Genomic DNA, 24,843 nt, shown 5'->3' with positions numbered 1-24,843 from the left:
TCAGGCAACAACTAAAACAAGTTTACTTATTCCCATGTGTTTCTACGGTATACAAAAAAAATAAAGTCTGTATTTCATTGTGATTTGTAAAAGACAACAATACTCACTGCACCACTTCACATTGAAGTTGCGGTTAAGGTCTACACCATAACAGGTGCCATTTTCATGCTTGGAACGAGATTTCCTCCAGAGTCTGTCCTATTTGGTGATATTGAGGAATTAGTTTTCGCCATAGGTAATAATATATCTGTTGATTCATACATTCATTTTATCTGTTTACAACATATTGTTTTTATTTTGCTTTATTTAATCAAGCATTCTGAAGCATTTCCTATCACTGTGCCCTCCTATGTTTTCTATAGATTGTGTGTAATTCATTCTTCATTACAGGTTCTGGACATACTCTATAACTTTAATAGCCAAAAAGTTTGGATGCTGTGTAAAATGTAAAGAAAACAAGAATGCAATGATTCAGAAATCTCTTTCACAATAGAACATAAAATAATTTGAGCATTAGACATTTTTCCATTTCATGTGAAAAGTTAACTAATTTAGAAATTGATAGAAGCAACACATCTCAAAAAAGGTAAGACAAGGCAACATCTACTTTTACATAGTTAGCAGCATAGTAACATAGTTAGCAAGGCCGAAAAAAGACATTTGCCAATCAAGTTCAGCCTATATTCCATCAGAATAAATCCCAAGATCTACATCCTTCTAAAGAACCTATTAACTGTAAGATACAATATTGTTACGCTCCAAGAAGACATCCAGGCCTCTCTTGAACCCCTCAACTGAGTTTGCCATCACCACCTCCTCAGGAAAGGAATTCCAGATTCTCACTGCCCTAACAGTAAAGAATCCTCTTCTATGTTGGTGGAAAAACCTTCTCTCCTCCAGACGCAGAGAATGCCAGCTTGGTATAAACAGATCCTCAGAGAGATATTTGTATTGTCCCCTTATATACTTATACATGGTTATTAGATCGCCCCTCAGTCGTCATTTTTCTAGACTAAATTATCTTAATTTTGCTAATCTCTCTGGGTACTGTAGTTCCCCATCCCCTTTATTAATTTTGTTGCCCTCCTTTGTACTCACTCTAGTTCCATTATATCCTTCCTGAGCACCGGTGCCCAAAACTGTGCACAGTACTCCATGTGCGGTCTAATCAGGGATTTGTACAGAGGCAGTATAATGCTCTCATCATGTGTATCCAGACCTCTTTTAATGCACCTCATGAACATGTTTGCCGCTCCAGGTAAATTTATCATTAGCTAGGATCTCCAAATCCTTCTCCATGTCAGATTTACCCAGTAGTTTCCCATTCAGTGTGTAATGGTGATATTGATTCCTTCTTCCCATGTGTATAACCTTACATTTATCATTGTTAAACCGCATCTGCCACCTCTCGGCCCAAGTTTACAACTTATCCAGATCCATCTGTAGCAGAATACTATCTTCTTTTGTATTGACTGCTTTACATAGTTTTGTATAATCTGCAAATATTGATATTTTACTGTGTAATCCTTCTACCAGATCGTTAATAAATATGCTGAAGAGAATAGGTCCCAACACTGACCCCTGCGGTACCCCACTGGTCACAGCAACCCAGTTAGAGAATATACTAAGCAGAGACACATAATAAGAAAAGCAGCTCCTTTTTGTTGGCAGTCTCCATGTAACAGGAGATTCTCTCTCGCTACTCTGTGTAAACATAACCAGAAAACATAATTAAAAAATGCCGAAGTTCACTCAAGGTCCTTGTTATCAGAGGTGTCATCCAACTGTATAGAGATAACACATTATTCCATGATCCATAGGGATTCTTACACTTGATACAGTGTGTGCACTTCTGCTATTAAATCATGTGCCCTTGGCTTTCTGCACTGCTGATCAGCTATTTTACTATCTTACTGTATTCTTACCATCATTATTACTGTAACAGGCAGCGATTTTTAACTTGACTTACTGTGGTCCAGGTATAGATGTAGCCATCAATGTTTAGAACAGGCAGGACATATAGATCTATATTCTTCAGAACTTTCTGTATACGGGAATCTCTCTGGTGGTTCAGTACAATCTGACCAGGAGAAAATAATTTATTTCACATAGTACCACAAATGCACACAGTACTGTGAAAACGTTTTAGGCAGGTGAGGAAAACAATTCATTTTATTCACGTTATTGTTTTCAATTAATAAAATCAATCAACATATCTATTTTTAAAACATTCTAAGTTTGCCACTTTTTTCAATAACTGCCTAAAACTTTTGCATAGTACAATATATATATATGAAATTGATTATAGATAATACAGTATTTATACATATTAGGGTACATTCAGACATCCATATAAATCGACTGTGATCGGACAGCAATGCACCGACTGGTGGCGGGTCTCCTGAACCCTGAAGCATGACAGCTTCATAGAAATATCTGAATCTCTCATGCTCGGGTCGGGAGACCCGTCGGCCAGTCCGTGCATTACGGTCCATTCTCAGTCTGATTTAAACGGATGTCTGAATGCACCCTTAGTGATTTTTTCTCAGTGCACTAAATCACTAAGTTTTCAAAAGATACATGGTCCCTTAACACTCACCTTTTGTTAAACAATATAAATCACTTAATTTGTTTTTTTTTCAACACTATCGGGAATTTGGGTCAAGCTTATTACATGGTGACTTATAAACTGTAGGTCGGAAAACTCACCTCTTTAACAAACCACTGGCAGAAAGCTGGAGCAATCCATTCACGAGCGTGAATACCACAGTCCATCCAGATAATTTTTTTAGGGTCATTTGAAGGTTTACTGATCTGCAAAAAAAAAAGGTATAAGACTATCCATTTTGTGATGTGGTGTCAGTTATGCCTCCTTGTACAGAAGTAATATCTTAGTGACAGACCAATGCTTTTTAGTGGTGATTTTTTTTATCCTAAAGAAATATTGTTTTTTCTTGTTCATAGAATATATTACGTTTTTGTTACTCACCTGTCCCAGCACTAGTTGCAGGTCTTGTTATCTTCCTATATGATCCAGTGAGGTACCTATTTATCTTCCCAGCTACTTATGTCTGCATTCCAGCAATCAGCTACTACTTACAAGATTAGTCTAGCAACGTCTGGCATTATTGCACTCTCAACTCTAAGTGCATCTCTGTAAGCAAGTTCCAGTTTGTCTAGACATCTCTGTTATTCCTGTGTCTAACTGCATCTCTGTAAGCAAGTTCCAGTTTGTCTCTGCATCTCTGCTATTTGCGTGCATAACTGCACTTTTGCAAGCAAAATTCCACTTTACATATAGATCTCTGGTATGTGTGTGGTTAACTGCACTCCTGCACAAAGATACCAGCTGCCTACATATCTCTGCTGTTCCTATACTATCCACACACCTGGCCCAGCTGAATCTAATGAGTCTATCTTCACTTGCCCACTTGCTGTCCTGCATACCCTCGTGTACTGGATATCACTGATCTGCATGCCTTTTGGCAAGTCCTACTCCACAGCATCATTGCCTCCAGGCTGTGCTTCTCACTCTGATTTACAGTTTAGATAATCCACCTCACCAGGTGACCCCTTAACACCATTAAAATAGTACTAAAAAAGAAGCAGTAAGCATTATCATTTTTAGATATGAATACATTTTGCTTCATTGCTTCCATTTGTAACACGTTACTAGAAAACTATATAAATACAAGACCTACCCAAAACATTTCTGTAGTCTGCCCAAGTAATCTTATACCAAATGTATCAATGTACAATCTCATATGTTGTACCTTAACATTAACAACATGCACTGCACCTTGTTCTGTAGGCTGCAGGTCGCTTTGAGACTCCGTTGTTTTGTGCATGCCTTGGTACGATGGCAACATCAACACCAGATATGCCATGAACTGGAGTTAGGTGAGGAATCGGATATGATTTTTTTTAATGCTAATAATAACTGTAGGGTGACTATAGAGGCAACATACAGTGTGGTGGCCTCTGTGGGGTCTTTGTAAAGAGTGGGTCATTATACAGTGTCTGGGCTACCTTGAGGACCATCAAACTGTGTGGGATATGCTTTGGGGCATCATACTGTGGGGTCATCACACATTGTGGCGACTATTATGAGTACAATCATGCATAGTGGGGACTACTTTGGGGGGCATGATATAGTGAGTGTGGAGCAGGTACGGACTGGGGCTGAATTTCAGCCCTGGCATTTGAAATCACACAGGCCCATGCTGTCCCCATCCCCGTCCCCATAAACCAGATGGGAAATATTACTAATATTACCCTGGATGGAGGAAAGGAAGATTTTCTACAAGACCAATATTTCTAATGATATCTGTGGGCTATGGTGGTAAGTGACGGAGTCAGCGACTTTGTGCTTCATCACAACTCTTAACAGTATGGGTATCTTGAGAACGCCAATTCTGTTAACAACATAGCAGACTAGGCAGCCCATGACCAGACAGGCCCTTCTGGCATTTGCCAGAAATGCCAGATGGCCAGTCCGGCCCTGGTGTGGAGACAACTGTGAGGGCCATCATACAATGTGGAGACTGCTGTGGAAGCCATCATACAGTGTGGGGACTATTGGGTCCAGCATACAGTGAAGCTATGGGTGCATCATACCCTGTATAGGACTACAGTGGGCCCATCATACTATATATAGGGGGCTGTGGGGCATCACACTGTGTGTTGGAAGCTGTGGGCCCATCATAATGTATTACTGTGTGCACAATTAGGCAACTTGTATTTTTGATGATTAATTTTAATATTGAACAACTAGAGTGCTGTTGGTCAATACTAAAGGTTAATAAACCTAAATGTTTAAGAAAGTGAAGTGCTGTCTTTTTTGTTTGTATATTTTGATAGATTTGACTTTTCCAGACATGAAAATACCAAATATGTTTATTTTTTAAATAATTTCTTTATTTTTGAAGGTGCAACACTTTTTATACATATAAACATATTTTTTAAACATTTTAGAGTAATTATTTTTTTGTCCCTGTATGGGACTTGACCCTGTGATCATTCAATCACTTATACAATAGCATGCAGTATCACAGTATTGCAGTTCATAGTGATATTGCGGTTCCTCTATAAAGATCCTCACAGGAGGGCCCAGATGACCGTTATGAGGCCCTTCAGCAGGCCCCTGGCTGCCATGGTAACACATAATTTCCCAGTGATTACATCATTTAAATGCAGCTGATAGAGATGGGCAGCAGCGTTTACGTGACTAACTACAGGCAAGATCCAGTCGCTGCAGTGATGGGCAGATGCCAGGTATGTAACACAGCTAGCATCTGCTTAGTATGAAGTGGGCTCAGTGCCATAGGTAAGCCTTAGGCTAAGTTTCATAGGTCAGGCTCAAACTTTTTGTTTTCAGTTGTTTACCAGTTAATTTGATGGTTGACGATGCAAAAACATATGTTCACCAAAAGTTCAATATTTTTATCAATAGTAATATATTCTATCCTAATAACTAGTAAAACAGAAGATAAGAGAAGTTAGATTTTATACTAGGACCAACCTTTAAATAATGAATCGGCCTGGACTCGTAGGTGAAGCCCAAGTTGTGCTGAGTTAACAGATCACTGTGCTTCTCTGTCATTAGATTCATCCAGTCATAAATCTGGAAGTAAAGAAACAATAAATGTTACCTGTATCGGAAAAATGTGTTTTTCCCACTGATTATAAACTTTTTCTTGTATCTGTTACATTTCCATAGCTCAAGTCCATCAACTTTGGTGCACATGCCCAATGTGAATTCTGTGTGATCGGTGGTTCCCTTAAATTTGTTATATTAAAAGGGGTTGTCTCCTTTATCTTTAATTTTACAATGTGTTGGGGTCAAGATTTTTATTGGCTTTTACTGCAGGCCATTTTTCACAAATTAATCATGTCAGGACTTTTTCCTGCATGAAATTCACCCATAATCTGTACAAATTCATTGAGAAACAAACTGAAATTATTTTGAGGGGAAGGCGGGGTGGGAAATAAAGTAGCGAAATTAAAATAATGTAGTTGCTTATGTGTGAACACTCTCTTATAAGATGTTGTTGTGTTCAGAATTTGCAAAATCACATTTACACATTGATGTTAAATAGTAGTCAGTACATAGCTGCCATCATAAAAGCTGATCCTGATTAACACCATGTAACAGTAAATTGAGAGGATAGCGGCACACCACTGATGGAAAAATGAAAAAAAAACTTTATTCAGGTATAGCAAGCCATATTGAAAACATGAACAGCCTTACGCGTTTCTGGTGCATGCAGTATCCTTAGTCATAGAATATACAATTAAAATCACAGTCAGAATAAATATCAATGAACAACCAATCACAGATGACAAATGATTAATTACATATGCACACACAAGATGTGGATACAAACACATCAGCGAAGGGGAAAAAAACACATGTCAACAAATATAAAATAAATCATTTCTTGAGTTCATGCCCATCGGATATCTCGTGTCCAGCTTTAGGGTACCGTCACACAGTGCCATTTTCATCGCTACGACGGCACGATCCGTGACGTCGCAGCGTCGTATGATTATCGCTCCATCGTCGTAGACTGCGGTCACACTTTGCAATCACGGCGCTGGAGCGATGCCGAAGTACCCGGGTAACCAGGGTAAACATCGGGTTACTAAGCGCAGGGCCGCGCTTAGTAACCCGATGTTTACCCTGGTTGCCAGCGTAAACATAAAAAAAACAAACAGTACATACTTACATTCCGGTGTCTGTCCCCCGGCGTTCTGCTTCTCTGCACTGTGTAAGCACCATAGCCGGAAAGCAGAGCGGTGACGTCAGACGTCACCGCTGTGCTCGCTTTCCGGCCGGCAGGCGCTCACAGTGCAGAGAAGCTGAGATGCCGGAGGACAGACACCGGAATGTAAGTATGTACTGTTTGTTTTTTTTACGTTTACGCTGGCAACCAGGGTAAACATCGGGTTACTAAGCGCGGCCCTGCGCTTAGTTACCCGATGTTTACCCTGGTTACAAGCGAACACATCGCTGGATCGGTGTCACACACAACGATCCAGCGATGACAGCGGGTGATCAAGCGACGAAAGAAAGTTCCAAACGATCTGCTACGACGTACAATTCGCAGCAGGGTCCCTGATCGCTGCTGCGTGTCAGACACTGCGATATCGTAACGATATCGCTAGAACGTCACAAATCGTACCGTTGTAGCGATGAAAATGGCACTGTTTGACGGTACCCTTAGAATCCAGAATGCCTCCCTTGAAGTCAATAGTTTGTTTGTTTCCACCCTGAATAGGATTAAAAATCTTTTCAAATGCATAAAAAGCAAAATGTGTGACGTCTCCTTGGTGAATATTCACAAAGTGTTTTGAGGCACCGGAGAAAGACACATTTTTGTTTTGAATATTGGCTAAATGTTCAGCTATGTGTTTCTTAATCTTTCTGCAGTACAACCAACGACAAATAACAGATGCAGTAAATTAAATATTGTGTATCACAATTCATGAAAGACGTAATCTTCTGTGAAAAACCGGAAAAAGAACTAATAGATTTAGTTTTATCAAGTGCGTAAACGCACACATTGCAAAGATTACCAGCACATTTGTAAAAACCAGTAGTGGACATCCAGGATTTAGGAGTAGAATGTTGTTTGAGAACACTAGAAGAAAGCGCATTACCTAAACTAAAACCTTTCCTTGCTACATATCTGCTGCCATTCCTGGTAATTTGACGTAATTTGTCATCATGATTACCTACAGGTAAGCATTTTTTCACTATATTTTTTATTAAGTGAAATTGGGGACTGTTGGGGGTAGAAAATGTAACAATGGAATCTGAATCAGTAGGGGGAAGATGCCAGAAATTGAGGAGTGCAGGAAGACAGAGGTTCAAACGGAAGCCGTGTGAGCCCTTTGAGGACTATATTTAAGCCCCAAGGAGGGACAACAGTTCGCCTTCTGGGTTGTGATCTGAGAGCTGAAGATATGAATCTCTTAATCCAACGGTGGTTGGCCAAATCCTGATCGAACATAGAGCTGAGGGCGGAAACCTGAACTTTCAAAGTACTAGGTTTAAGGCCAAGATCTAGTCCTTTCTGTAAGAAGTCCAACACTTGTGGGATATTTGAACGGAATGGATCAGGTAGATTTGGGAGACAGAACGATGAAAACTTCCATACCTTATTGTATATAGCATTCATAACTGCACAAGTGTGTGTAGGGTGTTATGATCCTTAGTGGTTGAGGATCACAAATTACTCCAGCTAAGTAACAAACATAGGACAAGCTCTAGGGAGGTGGCAAACTGGACTGACCGCAAATCTGAACCTATCCAAACACACTAGAAGTAGCCGGTGAACGTGCCTAAAAATCCTAGACGTCTCGAGCCAGCCTGAGGAACTAACTACCCCTAGAGAGAAAGAAAGACCTCTCTTGCCTCCAGAGAAATAATCCCCAAAGATATAGAAGCCCCCAACAAATAATAACGGTGAGGTAAGAGGAAGGCACATACACAGGGGTGAAAGCAGATTCAGCAAATGAGGCCCACTAATACTAGATAGCAGAAAACAGAAAAGGGAATCTATGCGGTCAGTAAAAAACCCTTACAAAATATCCACTCTGAGATTTCAAGAACCCCCGCACCAACTAACGGTGTGGGGGGAGAAACTCAGTCCCCTAGAGCAACCAGCAAGCGAGGAAATCACATTTTAGCAAGCTGGACAAGAAACATGATGAATGCTGATAATCAAAAAATGAACAAACAAAAACTTAGCTTGTCTTGGAGAGACTGGGAGCAAGGTAGTCACAAGGAATCTGAAGAGCACTGAATACATTGATAGCAGGCAAGGAACTGAGTATCCAGGTGAGCTAAATAGGAAACCAACCAAGGATAACGAACCAGCTGATGCAGCCAACCTGCAGAAAGACAACACTACACAGTACCGCTTGTGACCACTAGAGGGAGCCCAAAAATAGAGTTCACAACAGTAGGGTAGGAATTACAGAGTCTGAAAGCCCTCTCGCTCTCAGCACCTGGGATTCAGTAACCAGGTGGCTAGATTCAATATCTGAGGCTCTGGATGAAGAAGGGGTCCTTGAACAAGAAGGTCGGCTTTCACCGGTAGGTAAACTGGGCCGTCTATATGCAACTCGGCAATGAGGTTGAACCAACTTCTCTTCGGCCACATTGGGGCCACCAGAATAGTTGGGACCCGATCCTCCCAGATGTTCCAAAGAGTCTTTGCCAACATTGGGATTGGCAGAAAGGCGTAGGCCAACCACTGCCCTGGCATTGTTTCTGGGATTCAGGGAAAAAATGCCTCGACCTGTGTGTTTTGACCTGAAGCAAGTAAGTCGATTTCAGGTAGGCCCCATCTGTTTACCAACATCCTGAAGACCCTTTTGTTCGGGCTCCACTCCCCTGGTTGTATGTCTTGTTGGCTCAGGAAATCCGCCTGACAATTGGAGGATCCCTTTAGATGAACTGCTGTCATGGACAGGTGTTTTTCGGCCCAGCAAAATATTTGAACGGAAATGCCCCTTAAGTTGTTGAACCTTGAGCTCCCCTGATGCTTAAGGTGGGCTACTGTAGTCATGTTGTCTGAATAAATTGTGACATGACATCCGGACACTAGATAGCTGGTAGCCAGGAGAGCCTCCTCCACTGCTTTCAGTTCCCTGAAGTTGGAGGATTTGCTGCTTGTTCTCTGATCCCAGAGACCCTGAATAGGAGTGCTAGACACTATGGCACCCCAGCCTCGTTTGCTGGTGTCAGGACTCTGAACATTTTTTACCTTTTGTGCATTACTGCCCTTTTCCAAGATGGCGTCTTTGGTCTCATGTGCACTGTGTCTTCCTGCTATAAAACTCCACCCCAGCCTTCAGTCTGTGCTAGAGTATTCTGCCTTGCATCCAGCTCCTGACCTCTGATTACTCCCTGGCTATATACCTGCTCCTGTGAACCTGTGTGGTGATCCTGCTTCTCTGCTCTGAGTTCCTGCTGCATACACCAGTTTCCAGTAATCCTCCTTCATCTGCTGCTCGTGTTTACTTCCATCTGCATTTGCTGGACATGTAAGCTGTTTCTGCTCTGCAAAAACCTGAGACTATTAACCATGCCTCCCTGGTTGAGCTAAGATATGATTTGAACTACCTTATAAGCATATCTATCTGTGTTTGGACTAAGACTAGGATTTATTCGTGTCAAGTATCCTCAAGAATAACTGTGCTTCATAGAATTTCTGCTTGATTGCATTTTCCTCTGAAGTTTCCTATAGACTGCTAAGCTGCGCTTAATATTTACACCAAGTGTTGTGGACTTGAGTTTCTCTCTGCACCTGTTTGAATCACCGTGTGATAATATAGACTTTACCACTTATAACATTGTGTCCTGTAGTTGTCTTGTTCCACACAAAGAGTCTCCTGAGTTATCCCCTATAATTATTACAGCTGGCATCGGAAGTCACTGTAGCTAGGGGAGATTGAGACCAATTCACACCCCTGCAAAGGATTCTGGGGCTCAACCACAATGCTAGAGAGGCTCTTACATGTCCTGGAGTGTGTACTCTCTTGTTCAGAGAACTAGGGCTCCCAATCCACGCCTTGAGGATTTGGGCTGGGAGATCTCAGGAGTGGGCCTGTGCCCAGGACACGGACTGAATGCAGGATGTCATGGAGCCTAGCACTGACATGACTTCCTGAAGAGTAGGGGATCTTTGTTTTCTGAAACTTGTGACTTTTGTCATTATAGCCAGGCGATGGTCTTCTGGAAGAACCAGCATCTGCTTTCTAGACTCTAACAGAACCCCCAGAAACTTTCTTATTTTGGAGGGCTGGAGCTGGGACTTTTTCAGATTGGGCAGCCACCCCAGCCATCGCAGGATATCGAGAGTTTTTGACACGTTGTTCCTGAGAATCTGAGCAGAGGAACCTACAATTAGCAAATAGTCCAGATAAGGAACTATGCAGACTCCTTGTTTCTGGATATATGAAACGCCCTCTGCCATTATTTTGGAAAAAACTCTCGGCGCCGAAGAGATGCCAAAGGGGGGCACGTTGAACTGGAAGTGCTCCACCTGCTGATTTTGCTGTACCGCAAACCTCAGGTACTTCCTGTGTCGTGGATGGACTGGAACATGGAAGTAGGCATCCTTGAGATCTATGGTCACCATAAAGGAATGTGGGCCTTTCAGGGGAATGGCTGACTTCACCGATTCCATCTTGAATCTGCAATATAAGATGTGCTGATTGAGATTTTTTAGGTTTATAATTATGCGTGCCTCCTCTGAAGGTTTCTTCACTAAGAAAAGACTGGAATAGTGGCCTGTTCCCCGTTGTTCTGGAGGTACTAGGGAGATAATATTTGATCCTAGAAGATTCTGAAGGCCTGACATCAGCATTATTTGGGCTCCTGAAGATGGAAGGGAGGTGACCCTCAGAACCCGAGGAGGAGAGGACTCAAACTCTATCAGCAGGCCCTCCTGGATGATATTGAGGACCCACTGAGATTTAGAAATGGCCCACCAAGGGGAAAAAAAATTTGCGAGCCTCCCCCCTACCGGGTCAGAGTCATTGTTTGTCCTGCTGGGGCTGCTGCTGAGGAACAAGGATGTTTTTACCCTTGCCCTTCACATACCTCCATCTTCCAGTTTTACCCTTTCCCTTTGTCTGGGGGGACTGGAACGCAAGGCCCGGAAGTGACGCGCTTCTCATAATGACATCACTTCCGGAACATCAAACAGAGTGCAAGGGAGGAAGAAAGACCAGAGAGCTATGGGAGGCCTCCTGTCGGGGATCACTGGCCTGCTTTACCCCCATGTGGGGACGCAGGTGGGCCTGGAAGGTCCCGAGGCCAGCTGGCAATGGGAGCAGAACGGAGGAGGAGGGATGAACCCACGACAATTACTGCCCGGCTTGTAAAATTAGAAGGTACGCTGCAGTCACCGGCCCTACAGCATATGACGTAACCTCTCCATGCCCCATGGAGGACAGGAAAGACACTGGTGAATAGGTGGTGGGAGGGACTTTTAAACTCTTGTGCTTCCTGTCCCCCATTAGGGTGTGGAAACAACCTCATATGCTGTCATGGAAGGTGACTAAAGAAAAATACTTTATCTAAAAGACTATTTAAAGCTGCCAAAAAGGAAACAGAGAAGCACATTGCTAAGGAGAGTAAAACTAATCCAAAACTGTTCTTCAACTATATCAATAGTAAAAGAATCATAAGTGAAAGTGTAGGCCCCTTAAACAATTGTGAGGAAAGAATGGTTCTAGATGACGAGGAAAAAGCTAATATATGAAACACCTTCTTCTCCACGGTATTCACGGTGAAAAATAAAATGAAATGCCAAGAGGCAAAAAAACCCCTATATTAATGTCACCAATCTAACCCAAGAAGAGGTGCGAAACCGGCTAAACAAGATTAAAATAGATAAATCTCCGGGTCCGGATGGCATACACCTACGAGTACTAAGAGAACTAAGTAATGTAATAGACAAACCATTATTTCTTATATTTAGGGACTCTATAGCGACGGGGTCTGTTCCACAGCACTGGCGCATAGCAAATGTGGTACCAATATTCAAAAAGGGCTCTAAAAGTGAACCTGGAAATTATAGGCCAGTAAGTCTAACCTCTATTGTTGGTAAAATATTTGAAGGGTTTCTGTGGGATGTTATTCTGGATTATCTCAATGAGAATAACTGTTTAACTCCGTATCAACATGGGTTTATGAGGAATCGCTCATGTCAAACCAATCTAATCAGTTTTTATGAAGAGGTAAGCTATAGGCTGGACCAAGGTGAGTCATTGCACGTGGTATATCTCGATTTTTCCAAAGCGTTTGATACCGTGCCGCACAAGAGGTTGGTACACAAAATGAGAATGCTTGGTCTGGGGGAAAATGTGTGTAAATGGGTAAGTAACTGGCTTAGTGATAGAAAGCAGAGGATGGTTATAAATGGTATAGTCTCTAACTGGGTCGCTGTGTCAAGTGGGGTATCGCATGGGTCGGTGTTGGGACCTATTCTATTCAACATATTTATTAATGATCTTATAGAAGGTTTACACAGTAAAATATCGATATTTGGAGATGATGCAAAACTATGTAAAGCAGTCAATACAAGAGAAGATAGTATTGTGCTACAGATGGATCTGGATAAGTTGGAAACTTGGGCCGAGAGGTGGCAGATGCAGTTTAACAATGATAAATGTAAGGTTATACATATGGGAAGAAGGAATCAATGTCACCATTACATACTGAATGGGAAACCACTGGGTAAACCTGACAGGGAGAAGGACTTGGGGATCCTAGTTATTGATAAACTTACCTGCAGCAGCCAGTGCCAGGCAGCAGCTGCCAAGGCAAACAGGATCATTGGGATGTATTAAAAGAGATCTGGATGCACATGATGAGAGCATTATACTGCCTCTGTACAAATCCCTGGTTAGACCGCACATGGAGTACTGTGTACAGTTTTGGGCACCGGTGCTCAGGAAGGATATGATGGAACTAGAGCATGTACAAAGGAGGGCAACAAAATTTATAAAGGGGATGTGGGAACTACAATACCCAGAGAGATTTAAAAAAGTAGGCTTATTTAGTCTAGAAAAAAGACAACTGAGGGGCAATCTAATAACCATGTTTAAGTATATAAGGGGACAATACAAATATCCCTCCGAGGATCTGTTTATATCAAGGAAGGTGACGGTCACAAGGGGGCATTCTCTGCATCTGGAGGAGGGAATGATTTTCTACCAACATAGAAGAGGATTCTTTACTGTTAGGTCAGTGAGAATCTGGAATTCCTTGCCTGAGGAGGTGGTGATGGCAAACTCAGTCGAGGGGTTCAAGAGAGGCCTGGATGTCTTCCTGGAGCGCAACAATATTGTATCTTACAATTATTATGTTCTTTAGAAGGAAGTAGATCTGGGGATTTATTCTGACTAGTGTTGAGCGATACCGTCCGATACTTGAAAGTATCGGTATCGGAAAGTATCGGCCGATACCGGCAAAGTATCGGATCCAATCCGATACCGATACCCGATACCAATACAAGTCAATGGGACCCAAGTATCGGACGGTATTCCTGATGGTTCCCAGGGTCTGAAGGAGAGGAAACTCTCCTTCAGGCCCTGGGATCCATATAAATGTGTAAAATAAAGAATTAAAATAAAAAATATTGCTATACTCACCTCTCCGACGCAGCCTGGACCTCAGTGAGGGAACCGGCAGCGTTGTTTGTTTAAAATTCGCGCGTTTACTTGGTTACGTGAAGTCCCGGCTTGTGATTGGTCACGGCGGCCATGTTGCCGGGACGCGGACCAATCACAGCAAGCCGTGACGAAATTTCATCACAGCTTGCTGTGATTGGTCCGCGTCCCGGCAACATGGCCGCCGTGACCAATCACAAGCCGTGACGTCACGGGAGGCTGGACACGCGCGCATTTTAAAATGCGCGCTTTTCCTTCCTCCCGGCTTGTGATTGGTTGCGCCGCGGTCAACCAATCACAAGCCGTGATGTCACGGGAGGCTGGACACGCGCACATTTTAAAATGCGCGCGTGTCCAGCCTCCAGTGACGTCCCGGCTTGTGATTGGTCACGGCGGCCATGTTGCCGGGACGCGGACCAATCACAGCAAGCCGTGACGTAATTTCGTCACGGCTTGCTGTAATTGGTCCGCGTCCCGGCAACATGGCCGCCGTGACCAATCACAAGCCGGGACTTCACGTAACCAAGTAAACGCGCGAATTTTAAACAAACAACGCTGCCGGTTCCCTCGCTGAGGTCCAGGCTGCGTCGGAGAGGTGAGTATAGCAATATTTTTTATTTTAATTCTCTCTTTTACACATTATTACATTAATGTTGTTGCGATACCCGATACCCGATACCACAAAAGTATCGGATCTCGGTATCGGAATTCCGATACAGCAAATATCGGCCGATACCCGATACTTGCAGTATCGGAATGCTCAACACTAATTCTGACGTAATATAGGCTGAACTGGATGGACAAATGTCTTTTTTCGGCCTTGCTGACTATGTTACTATGTATGTTATAAAAAAACAAAAGACTATCGTCATCAGGAAGGGGTTAATTCACGGCAGCAAAGATTACCTATTGTATTCAATCTAATATATAATTGCCTAGAATACTACTTCCTGCAATTTGTGCCAACTTCCGTGGCTTTGTCCGGAGCTAATGTCCGGAGCTAATGTCCGGAGCTAAGTGACGTCACCAGTGTCCTACACCCAGGCAGAGCACAGGGGCCCCAGGCAGCATATGGGGCCCCAGGCAGAGCACAGTGGCCCCAGGCAGAGCACAGGGGCCCCAGGCAGCATATGGGGCCCCAGGCAGAGCACAGTGGTCCCAGGCAGAGCACAGGGGCCCCAGGCAGCCTATGGGGCCCCAGGCAGAGCACAGTGGCCCCAGGCAGAGCACAGGGGCCCCAGGCAGCATATGGGGCCCCAGGCAGAGCACAGGGGCCCCAGGCAGCATATGGGGCCCCAGGCAGAGCACAGTGGCCCCAGGCAGAGCACAGGGGCCCCAGGCAGAACATGGGGCCCCAGGCAGAGCACAGGGGTCCCAGGCAGAGCACAGGGGCCCCAGGCAGCATATGGGGGCCAAGGCAGAGCACAGGGGCCCCAGGCAGAGCACAGGGGCCCCAGGCAGCATATGGGGCCCCAGGCAGAGCACAGGGGCCCCAGGCAGCATATGGGGCCCCAGGGAGAGCACAGTGGCCCCAGGCAGAGCACAGGGGCCCCAGGCAGAACATGGGGCCCCAGGCAGAGCACAGGGGCCCCAGGCAGCATATGGGGCCCCAGGCAGAGCACAGGGGCCCCAGGCAGCATATGGGGCCCCAGGCAGAGCACAGTGGCCCCAGGCAGCATATGGGGCCCCAGGCAGAGCACAGTGGCACCAGGCAGAGCACAGGGGCCCCAGGCAGCATATGGGGCCCCAGGCAGAGCACAGTGGTCCCAGGCAGAGCACAGGGGCCCCAGGCAGCTTATGGGGCCCCAGGCAGAGCACAGTGGCCCCAGGCAGAACATGGGGCCCCAGGCAGAGCACAGTGGCCCCAGGCAGAGCACAGGGGCCCCAGGCAGAACATGGGGCCCCAGGCAGAGCACAGGGACCCCAGGCAGAGCACAGGGGCCCCAGGCAGCATATGGGGCCCCAGGCAGAGCACAGTGGCCCCAGGCAGAGCACACACCAAATCGGAGGCCGAGGGGCCCCGCCAACCAAATCGGAGGCCGAGGGGTCCCGCCAACCAAATCGGAGGCCGAGGAGCCCCGCCCACCAAATCGAAGGCCGAGGGTCCCCGCCCACCAAAGCGGAGGCCGAGGGGCCCGGCCCCGCCCACCAAAGCGGAGGCCGAGGGGCCCCGCCCACCACATCGGAGGCCGAGGGTCCCCGCCCACCACATCAGAGGCCGAGGGTCCCCGCCCACCAAATCGGAGGCCGAGGGTCCCCGCCCACCAAATCGGAGGCCGAGGGTCCCCGCCCACCAAATCAGAGGCCGAGGGGCCCCGCCTACCAAATCGGAGGCCGAGGGTCCCCGCCCACCAAATCGGAGGCCGAGGGTCCCCGCCCACCAAATCGGAGGCCGAGGGGCCCCGCCCACCAAATCGGAGGCCGGGGGTCCCCACCCTCCAAATCGGAGGCCGAGGGGCCCCGCCCACCACATCGGAGGCCGAGTGGCCCCTCCCATCAAATCGGAGGCCGAGGGTCCCCGCCCACCAAATCGGAGGCCGAGGGTCCCCGCCCACCAAATCGGAGGCCGAGGGGCCCCGCCCACCAAATCGGAGGCCGGGGGTCCCCGCCCTCCAAATCGGAGGCCGAGGGGCCCCGCCCACCACATCGGAGGCCGAGGGGCCCCGCCCATCAAATCGGAGGCCGAGGGTCCCTGCCCACCAAATCGGAGGCCGAGGGTCCCCGCCCACCAAATCAGAGGCCGAGGGTCCACACCATCCAAATCGGAGGCCGAGGGGCCCCGCCCACCAAATCGGAGGCCGACGGGCCCCACCCACCAAAGCGGAGGCCGAGGGTCCCCGCCCACCAAATCGGAGGCGGAGGGTCCCCGCCCACCAAATCGGAGGCCGAGGGTCCCCGCCCACCAAATTGGAGGCCGAGGGGCCCCACCAACCAAATCGGAGGCCGAGGATCCCCGCCCACCAAATCGAAGGTCGAGGGGCCCCGCCCACGAAAGCGGAGGCCGAGGGTCCCTGCACACCAAATCGGAGGCAGAGGGACCCCGCCCACCAAATCGGAGGCCGAGGGGCCCCGCCCACCAAAGCGGAGGCCGAGGGTCCCCGACCACCAAATCGGAGGCCGAGGGTCCCTGCCCACCAAATCGGAGGCCGAGGATCCCCGCCCACCAAATCGGAGGCCGAGGGTCCCCGCCCACCAAATCGGAGGTCGAGGGTCCCCGCCCACCAAATCGGAGGCCGAGAGTCCCCGCCGACCCACCAAATCGGAGGCCGAGGGGCCCCGCCAACCAAATCGGAGGCCGAGGGGCTTCGCCAACCAAATCGGAGGCCGAGGAGCCCCGCCCACCAAATCGAAGTCCGAGCGGCCCCGCCCACCAAAGCGGAGGCCGAGGGGCCTGGCCCCGCCCACCAAAGCGGAGGCCGAGGGGCCCCGCCCACCACATCGGAGGCCGAGGGGCCCCGCCCACCAAATCGGAGGCCGAGGGTCCCCGCCCACCAATTCGGAGGCCGAGGGTCCCCGCCCACCAAATTGGAGGCCGAGGGTCCCCGCCCACCAAATCGGAGGCCGAGGGTCCCCGCCCACCAAATCGGAGGCTGAGGGGCTCCAGCAACCAAATCGGAGGCCGAGGGCCCCGCCCACCAAATCGGAGGCCGAGGGGCCCCGCCCACCAAATCGGAGGCCGAGGGTCTCCGCCCACCAAATCGGAGGCCGAGAGTCCCCGCCCACCAAATCGGAGGATAAGCGGCCCCGCCAACCAAATCGGAGGCCGAGGGGCCCCGCCAACCAAATCGGAGGCCGAGGAGCCCCGCCCAACAAATCGAAGGCCGAGCGGCCCCGCCCACCAAAGCGGAGGCCGAGGGGCCCGGCCCCGCCCACCAAAGCGGAGGCCGAGAGGCCCCGACCACCACATCGGAGGCCGAGGGGCCCCGCCCACCAAATCGGAGGCCGAGGGTCCCCGCCCACCAAATCGGAGGCCGAGGGTCCCCGCCCACCAAATCGGAGGCCGAGGGTCCCCGCCCACCAAATCGGAGGCCGAGGGTCCCCGCCCACCAAATCGGAGGCTGAGGGTCCCCGCCCACCAAATCGGAGGCCGAGGGTCCCCGCCCACCAAATCGGAGGCCAAGGGTCCCCGCCCACCAAATCGGAGGCCGAGGGGCCCCGCCCACCAAATCGGAGGCCGGGGGTCCCCGCCCTCCAAATCGGAAGCCGAGGGGCCCCGCCCACCACATCGGAGGCCGAGGGGCCCCGCCCATCAAATCGGAGGCCGAGGGTCTCCGCCCACCAAATCGGAGGCCCAGGGTCCCCGCCCACCAAATCGGAGGCCGAGGGTCCACACCATCCAAATCGGAGGCCGAGGGGCCCCGCCCACCAAATCGGAGGCTGACGGGCCCCACCCACCAAAGCGGAGGCCGAGGGTCCCCGCCCACCAAATCGGAGGCCGAGGGTCCCCGCCCACCAAATCGGAGGCCGAGGGTCCCCGCCCACCAAATTGGAGGCCGAGGGGCCCCACCAACCAAATCGGAGGCCGAGGGTCCCCGACCACCAAATCGGAGGCCGAGGGTCCCTGCCCACCAAATCGGAGGCCGAGGGTCCCCGCCCACCAAATCGGAGGCCGAGGGTCCCCGTCCACCAAATCGGAGGCCGAGGGTCCCCGCCCACCAAATCGGAGGCCGAGAGTCCCCGACGACCCACCAAATCGGAGGCCGAGGGGCCCCGCCAACCAAATCGGAGGCCGAGGGGCTTCGCCAACCAAATCAGAGGCCGAGGAGCCCCGCCCACCAAATCGAAGGCCGAGCGGCCCCGCCCACCAAAGCGGAGGCCGAGGGGCCTGGCCCCGCCCACCAAAGCGGAGGCCGAGGGGCCCCGCCCACCACATCGGAGGCCGAGGGGCCCCGCCCACCAAATCGGAGGCCGAGGGGCCCCGCCCACCAAATCGGAGGCCGAGGGTCCCCGCCCACCAATTCGGAGGCCGAGGGTCCCCGCCCACCAAATTGGAGGCCGAGGGTCCCCGCCCACCAAATCGGAGGCCGAGGGTCCCCGCCCACCAAATCGGAGGCCGAGGGGCTCCACCAACCAAATCGGAGGCCGAGGGGCCCCGCCCACCAAATCGAAGGCCGAGGGTCCCCGCCCACCAAATCGGAGGCCGAGGGTCCCCGCCCACCAAATCGGAGGCTGAGAGTCCCCGCCCACCAAATCGGAGGATAAGGGGCCCCGCCAACCAAATCAGAGGCCGAGGGGCCCCGCCAACCAAATTGGAGGCCGAGGAGACCCGCCCAACAAATCGAAGGCCGAGCGGCCCCGCCCACCAAAGCGGAGGCCGAGGGGCCCCGACCACCACATCGGAGGCCGAGGGGCCCCGCCCACCAAATCGGAGGCCGAGGGGCCCCGCCCACCAAATCGGAGGCCGAGGGTCCCCGCCCACCAAATCGGAGGCCGAGGGTCCCTGCCAACCAAATCGGAGGCCGAGGGTCCCCGCCCACCAAATCGGAGGCCGAGGGTCCCCGCCCACCAAATCGGAGGCCGAGGGGCCCCGCCTACCAAATCGGAGGCCGAGGGTCCCCGCCCACCAAATCGGAGGCCGAGGGTCCCCGCCCACCAAATCGGAGGCCGAGGGGCCCCGCCCACCAAATCGGAGGCCGGGGGTCCCCGCCCACCAAATCGGAGGCTGAGGGGCCCCGCCCACCACATCGGAGGCTGATGGGCCCCGCCCACCAAATCGGAGGCCGAGGGTCCCCGCCCACCAAATCGGAGGCCGAGGGTCCCCACCCACCAAATCGGAGGCCGAGGGTCCCCGCCCACCAAATCGGAGGCCGAGGGTCCACACCAACCAAATCGTAGGCCGAGGGGCCCCGCCCACCAAATCGAAGGCCGAGGGGCCCCGCCCACCAAAGCGGAGGCCGAGGGTCCCCGCACACCAAATCGGAGGCAGAGGGACCCCGCCCACCAAATCGGAGGCCGAGGGGCCACGCCCACCAAAGCGGAGGCCGAGGGTCCCCGACCACCAAATCGGAGGCCGAGGGTCCCTGCCCACCAAATCGGAGGCCGAGGGTCCCCGCCCACCAAATCGCAGGCCGAGAGTCCCCACCCACCAAATCGGAGGCCGAGGGGCCCCGTCCACCAAATCGAAGGCCGAGCGGCCCCGCCCACCAAAGCGGAGGCCGAGGGGCCTGGCCCCGCCCACCACATCGGAGGCCGAGGGGCCCCGCCCACCACATCGGAGGCCGAGGGGCCCCGCCCACCAAATTGGAGGCCGAGGGTCCCCACCCATCAAATCGGAGGCCGAGGGTTCCCGCCCACCAAATCGGAGGCCGAGGGTCCCCGCCCACCAAATCGGAAGCCGAGGGTCCCCGCCCACCAAATTGGAGGCCGAGGGTCCCCGCCCACCAAATCGGAGGCCGAGGGGCCCACCAACCAAATCGGAGGCCGAGGGGCACCGCCCACCAAATCGGAGGCCGAGGGTCCCTGCCCACCAAATCGGAGGCCGAGGGGCCCCACCAACCAAATCGGAGGCCGAGGGGCCCCGCCCACCAAATCGGAGGCCGAGGGTCCCCGCCCACCAAATCGGAGGCCGAGGGTCCCCGCCCACCAAATCGGAGGCCGAGGGGCCCCGCCAACCAAATCGGAGGCCGAGGGGCCCCGCCCACCAAATCGGAGGCCGAGGGGCCCCGCCCACCAAATCGGAGGCCGAGAGTCCCCGCCCACCAAATCGGAGGATAAGGGGCCCCGCCAACCAAATCGGAGGAGAGGGGCCCCGCCAACCAAATCGGAGGCCGAGGAGCCCCGCCCAACAAATCGAAGGCCGAGCGGCCCCGCCCACCAAAGCGGAGGCCGAGGGGCCCCGCAAAACAAATCGGAGGCCGAGGGGCCCCGCCAACCAAATCGGAGGCCGAGGGGCCCCGCCCACCAAATAGAAGGCCGAGCGGCCCCGCCCACCAAAGCGGAGGCCGAGGGGCCCGGCCCCGCACACCACATCGGAGGCCGAGGGGCCCCGCCCACCACATCGGAGGCCGAGGGGCCCCGCCCACCAAATCGGAGGCCGAGGGTCCCCACCCATCAAATCGGAGGCCGAGGGTTCCCGCCCACCAAATCAGAGGCCGAGGGTCCCCGCCCACCAAATCGGAGGCCGAGGGTCCCCGCCCACCAAATTGGAGGCCGAGGGTCCCCGCCCACCAAATCGGAGGCCGAGGGGCCCCACCAACCAAATCGGAGGCCGAGGGGCCCCGCCCACCAAATCGGAGGCCGAGGGTCCCTGCCCACCAAATCGGAGGCCGAGGGGCCCCGCCAACCAAATCGGAGGCCGAGGGGCCCCGCTCACCAAATCGGAGGCCGAGGGGCCCCGCCCACCAAATCGGAGGCCGAGGGTCCCCGCCCACCAAATCGGAGGCCGAGGGGCCCCGCCAACCAAATCGGAGGCCGAGGGGCCCCGCCCACCAAATCGGAGGCCGAGGGTCCCCGCCCACCAAATCGGAGGCCGAGTCCCCGCCCACCAAATCGGAGGATAAGGGGCCCCGCCAACCAAATCGGAGGAGAGGGGCCCCGCCAACCAAATCGGAGGCCGAGGAGCCCCGCCCAACAAATCGAAGGCCGAGGGGCCCCGCCCACCAAATCGGAGGCCGAGGGTCCCCGCCCACCAAATCGGAGGCCGAGGGTCCCCGCCCACCACATCGGAGGCCGAGGGGCCCCGCCCACCAAATCGGAGGCCGAGGGTCCCCACCCACCAAATCGGAGGCCGAGGGGCCCCACCAACCAAATCGGAGGCCGAGGGGCCCCGCCCACCAAATCGGAGGCCGAGGGTTCCTGCCCACCAAATCGGAGGCCGAGGGGCCCCGCCAACCAAATCGGAGGTCGAGGGGCCCCGCCCACCAAATCGGAGGCCGAGGGTCCCCGCCCACCAAATCAGAGGCCGAGGGTCCCCGCCCACCAAATCAGAGGCCGAGGGTCCCCGCCCACCAAATCAGAGGATAAGGGGCCCCGCCCACCAAATCGGAGGCCGAGGGGCCCCACCAACCAAATCGGAGGCCGAGGAGCCCCGCCCACCAAATCAAAGGCCGAGCGGCCCCGCCCACCAAAGCGGAGGCAGAGGGACCCCGCCCACCAAATCGGAGGCTGTGGGGCCCCGCCAACCAAAGCGGAGGCCGTGGGTCCCCGCCCACCAAATCGGAGGCAGAGGGACCCCGCCCACCAAATCGGAGGCCGAGGGGCCCCGCCCACCAAAGCGGAGGCCGAGGGTCACCGCCCACCAAATCGGAGGTCGAGGGTCCCCGCCCACCAAATCGGAGGCCGAGGGTCCCCGCCCACCAAATCGGAGGCCGGTCCCCGCCCACCAAATCGGAGGCCGAGGATCCCCACCCACCAAATCGGAGGACGAGGGGCCCCACCAACCAAATCGGAGGCCGAGGAGCCCCGCCCACCAAAAGTAAGTGCGGCCCCAAAAGTAAGTGTGCCCCCAGGTGCAAAAGTAAGTGCGCCCCCGGGTCCAAAAGTAAGTGCGCCCCCGGGTGCAAAAGTAAGTGCGCCCCCGTGTGCAAAAGTAAGTGCGCCCCCGGGTGCAAAAGTAAGTGCGCCCCCGGGTGGAAAAGTAAGTGCGCCCCCGGGTGCAAAAGTAAGTGCGCCTCCGGGTGCAAAAGTAAGTGCGCCCCCGGGTGCAAAAGTAAGCGCGCCCCCGGCCCCGGGTGCAAAAGTAAGCGCGCCCCCCAGGCCAGTCCCGTGTGTGAAAAGTGCTGCTGTAAAGCTGGTAGCGCTGTTCAAGCACCATGTATTTTCTTCAGGAAATGCCCATCTAATATATAATTGCCTAGAATACTACTTCCTGCAATTTGTGCCAACTTCCGTGGCTTTGTCCGGAGCTAATGTCCGGAGCTAATGTCCGGAGCTAATGTCCGGAGATAAGTGACGTCACCAGTGTCCTACACCCAGGCAGAGCACAGGGGCCCCAGGCAGCATATGGGGCCCCAGGCAGAGCACAGTGGCCCCAGGCAGAGCACAGGGGCCCCAGGCAGCATATGGGGCCCCAGGCAGAGCACAGTGGTCCCAGGCAGAGCACAGGGGCCCCAGGCAGCCTATGGGGCCCCAGGCAGAGCACAGTGGCCCCAGGCAGAGCACAGGGGCCCCAGGCAGCATATGGGGCCCCAGGCAGAGCACAGGGGCCCCAGGCAGCATATGGGGCCCCAGGCAGAGCACAGTGGCCCCAGGCACAGCACAGGGGCCCCAGGCAGAACATGGGGCCCCAGGCAGAGCACAGGGGCCCCAGGCAGAGCACAGGGGCCCCAGGCAGCATATGGGGCCCCAGGCAGAGCACAGGGGCCCCAGGCAGAGCACAGGGGCCCCAGGCAGCATATGGGGCCCCAGGCAGAGCACAGGGGCCCCAGGCAGCATATGGGGCCCCAGGCAGAGCACAGTGGCCCCAGGCAGAGAACAGGGGCCCCAGGCAGAACATGGGGCCCCAGGCAGAGCACAGGGGCCCCAGGCAGAGCACAGGGGCCCCAGGCAGCATATGGGGCCCCAGGCAGAGCACAGGGGCCCCAGGCAGCATATGGGGCCCCAGGCAGAGCACAGTGGCCCCAGGCAGCATATGGGGCCCCAGGCAGAGCACAGTGGCCCCAGGCAGAGCACAGGGGCCCCAGGCAGCATATGGGGCCCCAGGCAGAGCACAGTGGTCCCAGGCAGAGCACAGGGGCCCCAGGCAGCTTATAGGGCCCCAGGCAGAGCACAGTGGCCCCAGGCAGAACATGGGGCCCCAGGCAGAGCACAGTGGCCCCAGGCAGAGCACAGTGGCCCCAGGCAGAACATGGGGCCCCAGGCAGAGCACAGTGGCCCCAGGCAGAGCACAGGGGCCCCAGGCAGAACATGGGGCCCCAGGCAGAGCACAGGGGCCCCAGGCAGAGCACAGGGGCCCCAGGCAGCATATGGGGCCCCAGGCAGAGCACAGGGGCCCCAGGCAGAGCACAGTGGCCCCAGGCAGAGCACAGGGGCCCCAGGCAGCATATGGGGCCCCAGGCAGAGCACAGTGGTCCCAGGCAGAGCACAGGGGCCCCAGGCAGCCTATGGGGCCCCAGGCAGAGCACAGTGGCCCCAGGAAGAACATGGGGCCCCAGGCAGAGCACAGGGGCCCCAGGCAGAGCACAGGGGCCCCAGGCAGCATATGGGGCCCCAGGCAGAGCACAGTGGTCCCAGGTAGAGCACAGGGGCCCCAGGCAGCCTATGGGGCCCCAGGCAGAGCACAGGGGCCCCAGGCAGCATATGGGGCCCCAGGCAGAGCACAGGGGCCCCAGGCAGCATATGGGGCCCCAGGCAGAGCACAGTGGCCCCAGGCAGAGCACAGGGGCCCCAGGCAGAACATGGGGCCCCAGGCAGAGCACAGGGGCCCCAGGCAGAGCACAGGGGCCCCAGGCAGCATATGGGGCCCCAGGCAGAGCACAGGGGCCCCAGGCAGCATATGGGGCCCCAGGCAGAGCACAGCGATATTTTGGACCACTGTGCGGTGTTTCAGACCCCCTGTGTGATGTCTGGGGCCCTGTTCTTAAGTATATTAAAGATTAAAGTAACGTATATTAAAGTATATTATAGATCAAATTTGACACGTTTATGAGCACCATTGAGTGATATACTCAAGAATGACATAATTTTTCAACATTTTATGGTTTCAAACTGTAA

At 53.2% G+C, this 24,843-nt stretch overlaps 1 protein-coding gene across 4 annotated transcripts in view; it reads right to left on the bottom strand.

The window, feature by feature from the left end:
• The window catches only part of CPO (carboxypeptidase O), a 593,649-nt gene that overhangs the window by 8,763 nt on the left and 560,043 nt on the right, over positions 1 to 24,843 (bottom strand). For all 4 annotated transcript variants that reach the window (XM_077275735.1, XM_077275733.1, XM_077275734.1 and 1 more), the window contains 4 exons: positions 5,522 to 5,623; positions 2,710 to 2,814; positions 1,970 to 2,080; positions 108 to 198 (listed from right to left, as the gene is read on the bottom strand). In XM_077275735.1, coding sequence (XP_077131850.1) covers positions 108 to 198; positions 1,970 to 2,080; positions 2,710 to 2,814; positions 5,522 to 5,623 — 409 coding nt within the window. The remainder of the gene's footprint in view (positions 1 to 107; positions 199 to 1,969; positions 2,081 to 2,709; positions 2,815 to 5,521; positions 5,624 to 24,843) is intronic.

Source organism: Ranitomeya variabilis, chromosome 7 (genome assembly GCF_051348905.1).
Source record: "Ranitomeya variabilis isolate aRanVar5 chromosome 7, aRanVar5.hap1, whole genome shotgun sequence".
Lineage (NCBI taxonomy): Eukaryota > Metazoa > Chordata > Amphibia > Anura > Dendrobatidae > Ranitomeya > Ranitomeya variabilis.
This window is presented reverse-complemented; position numbering and strand designations above follow the sequence as displayed.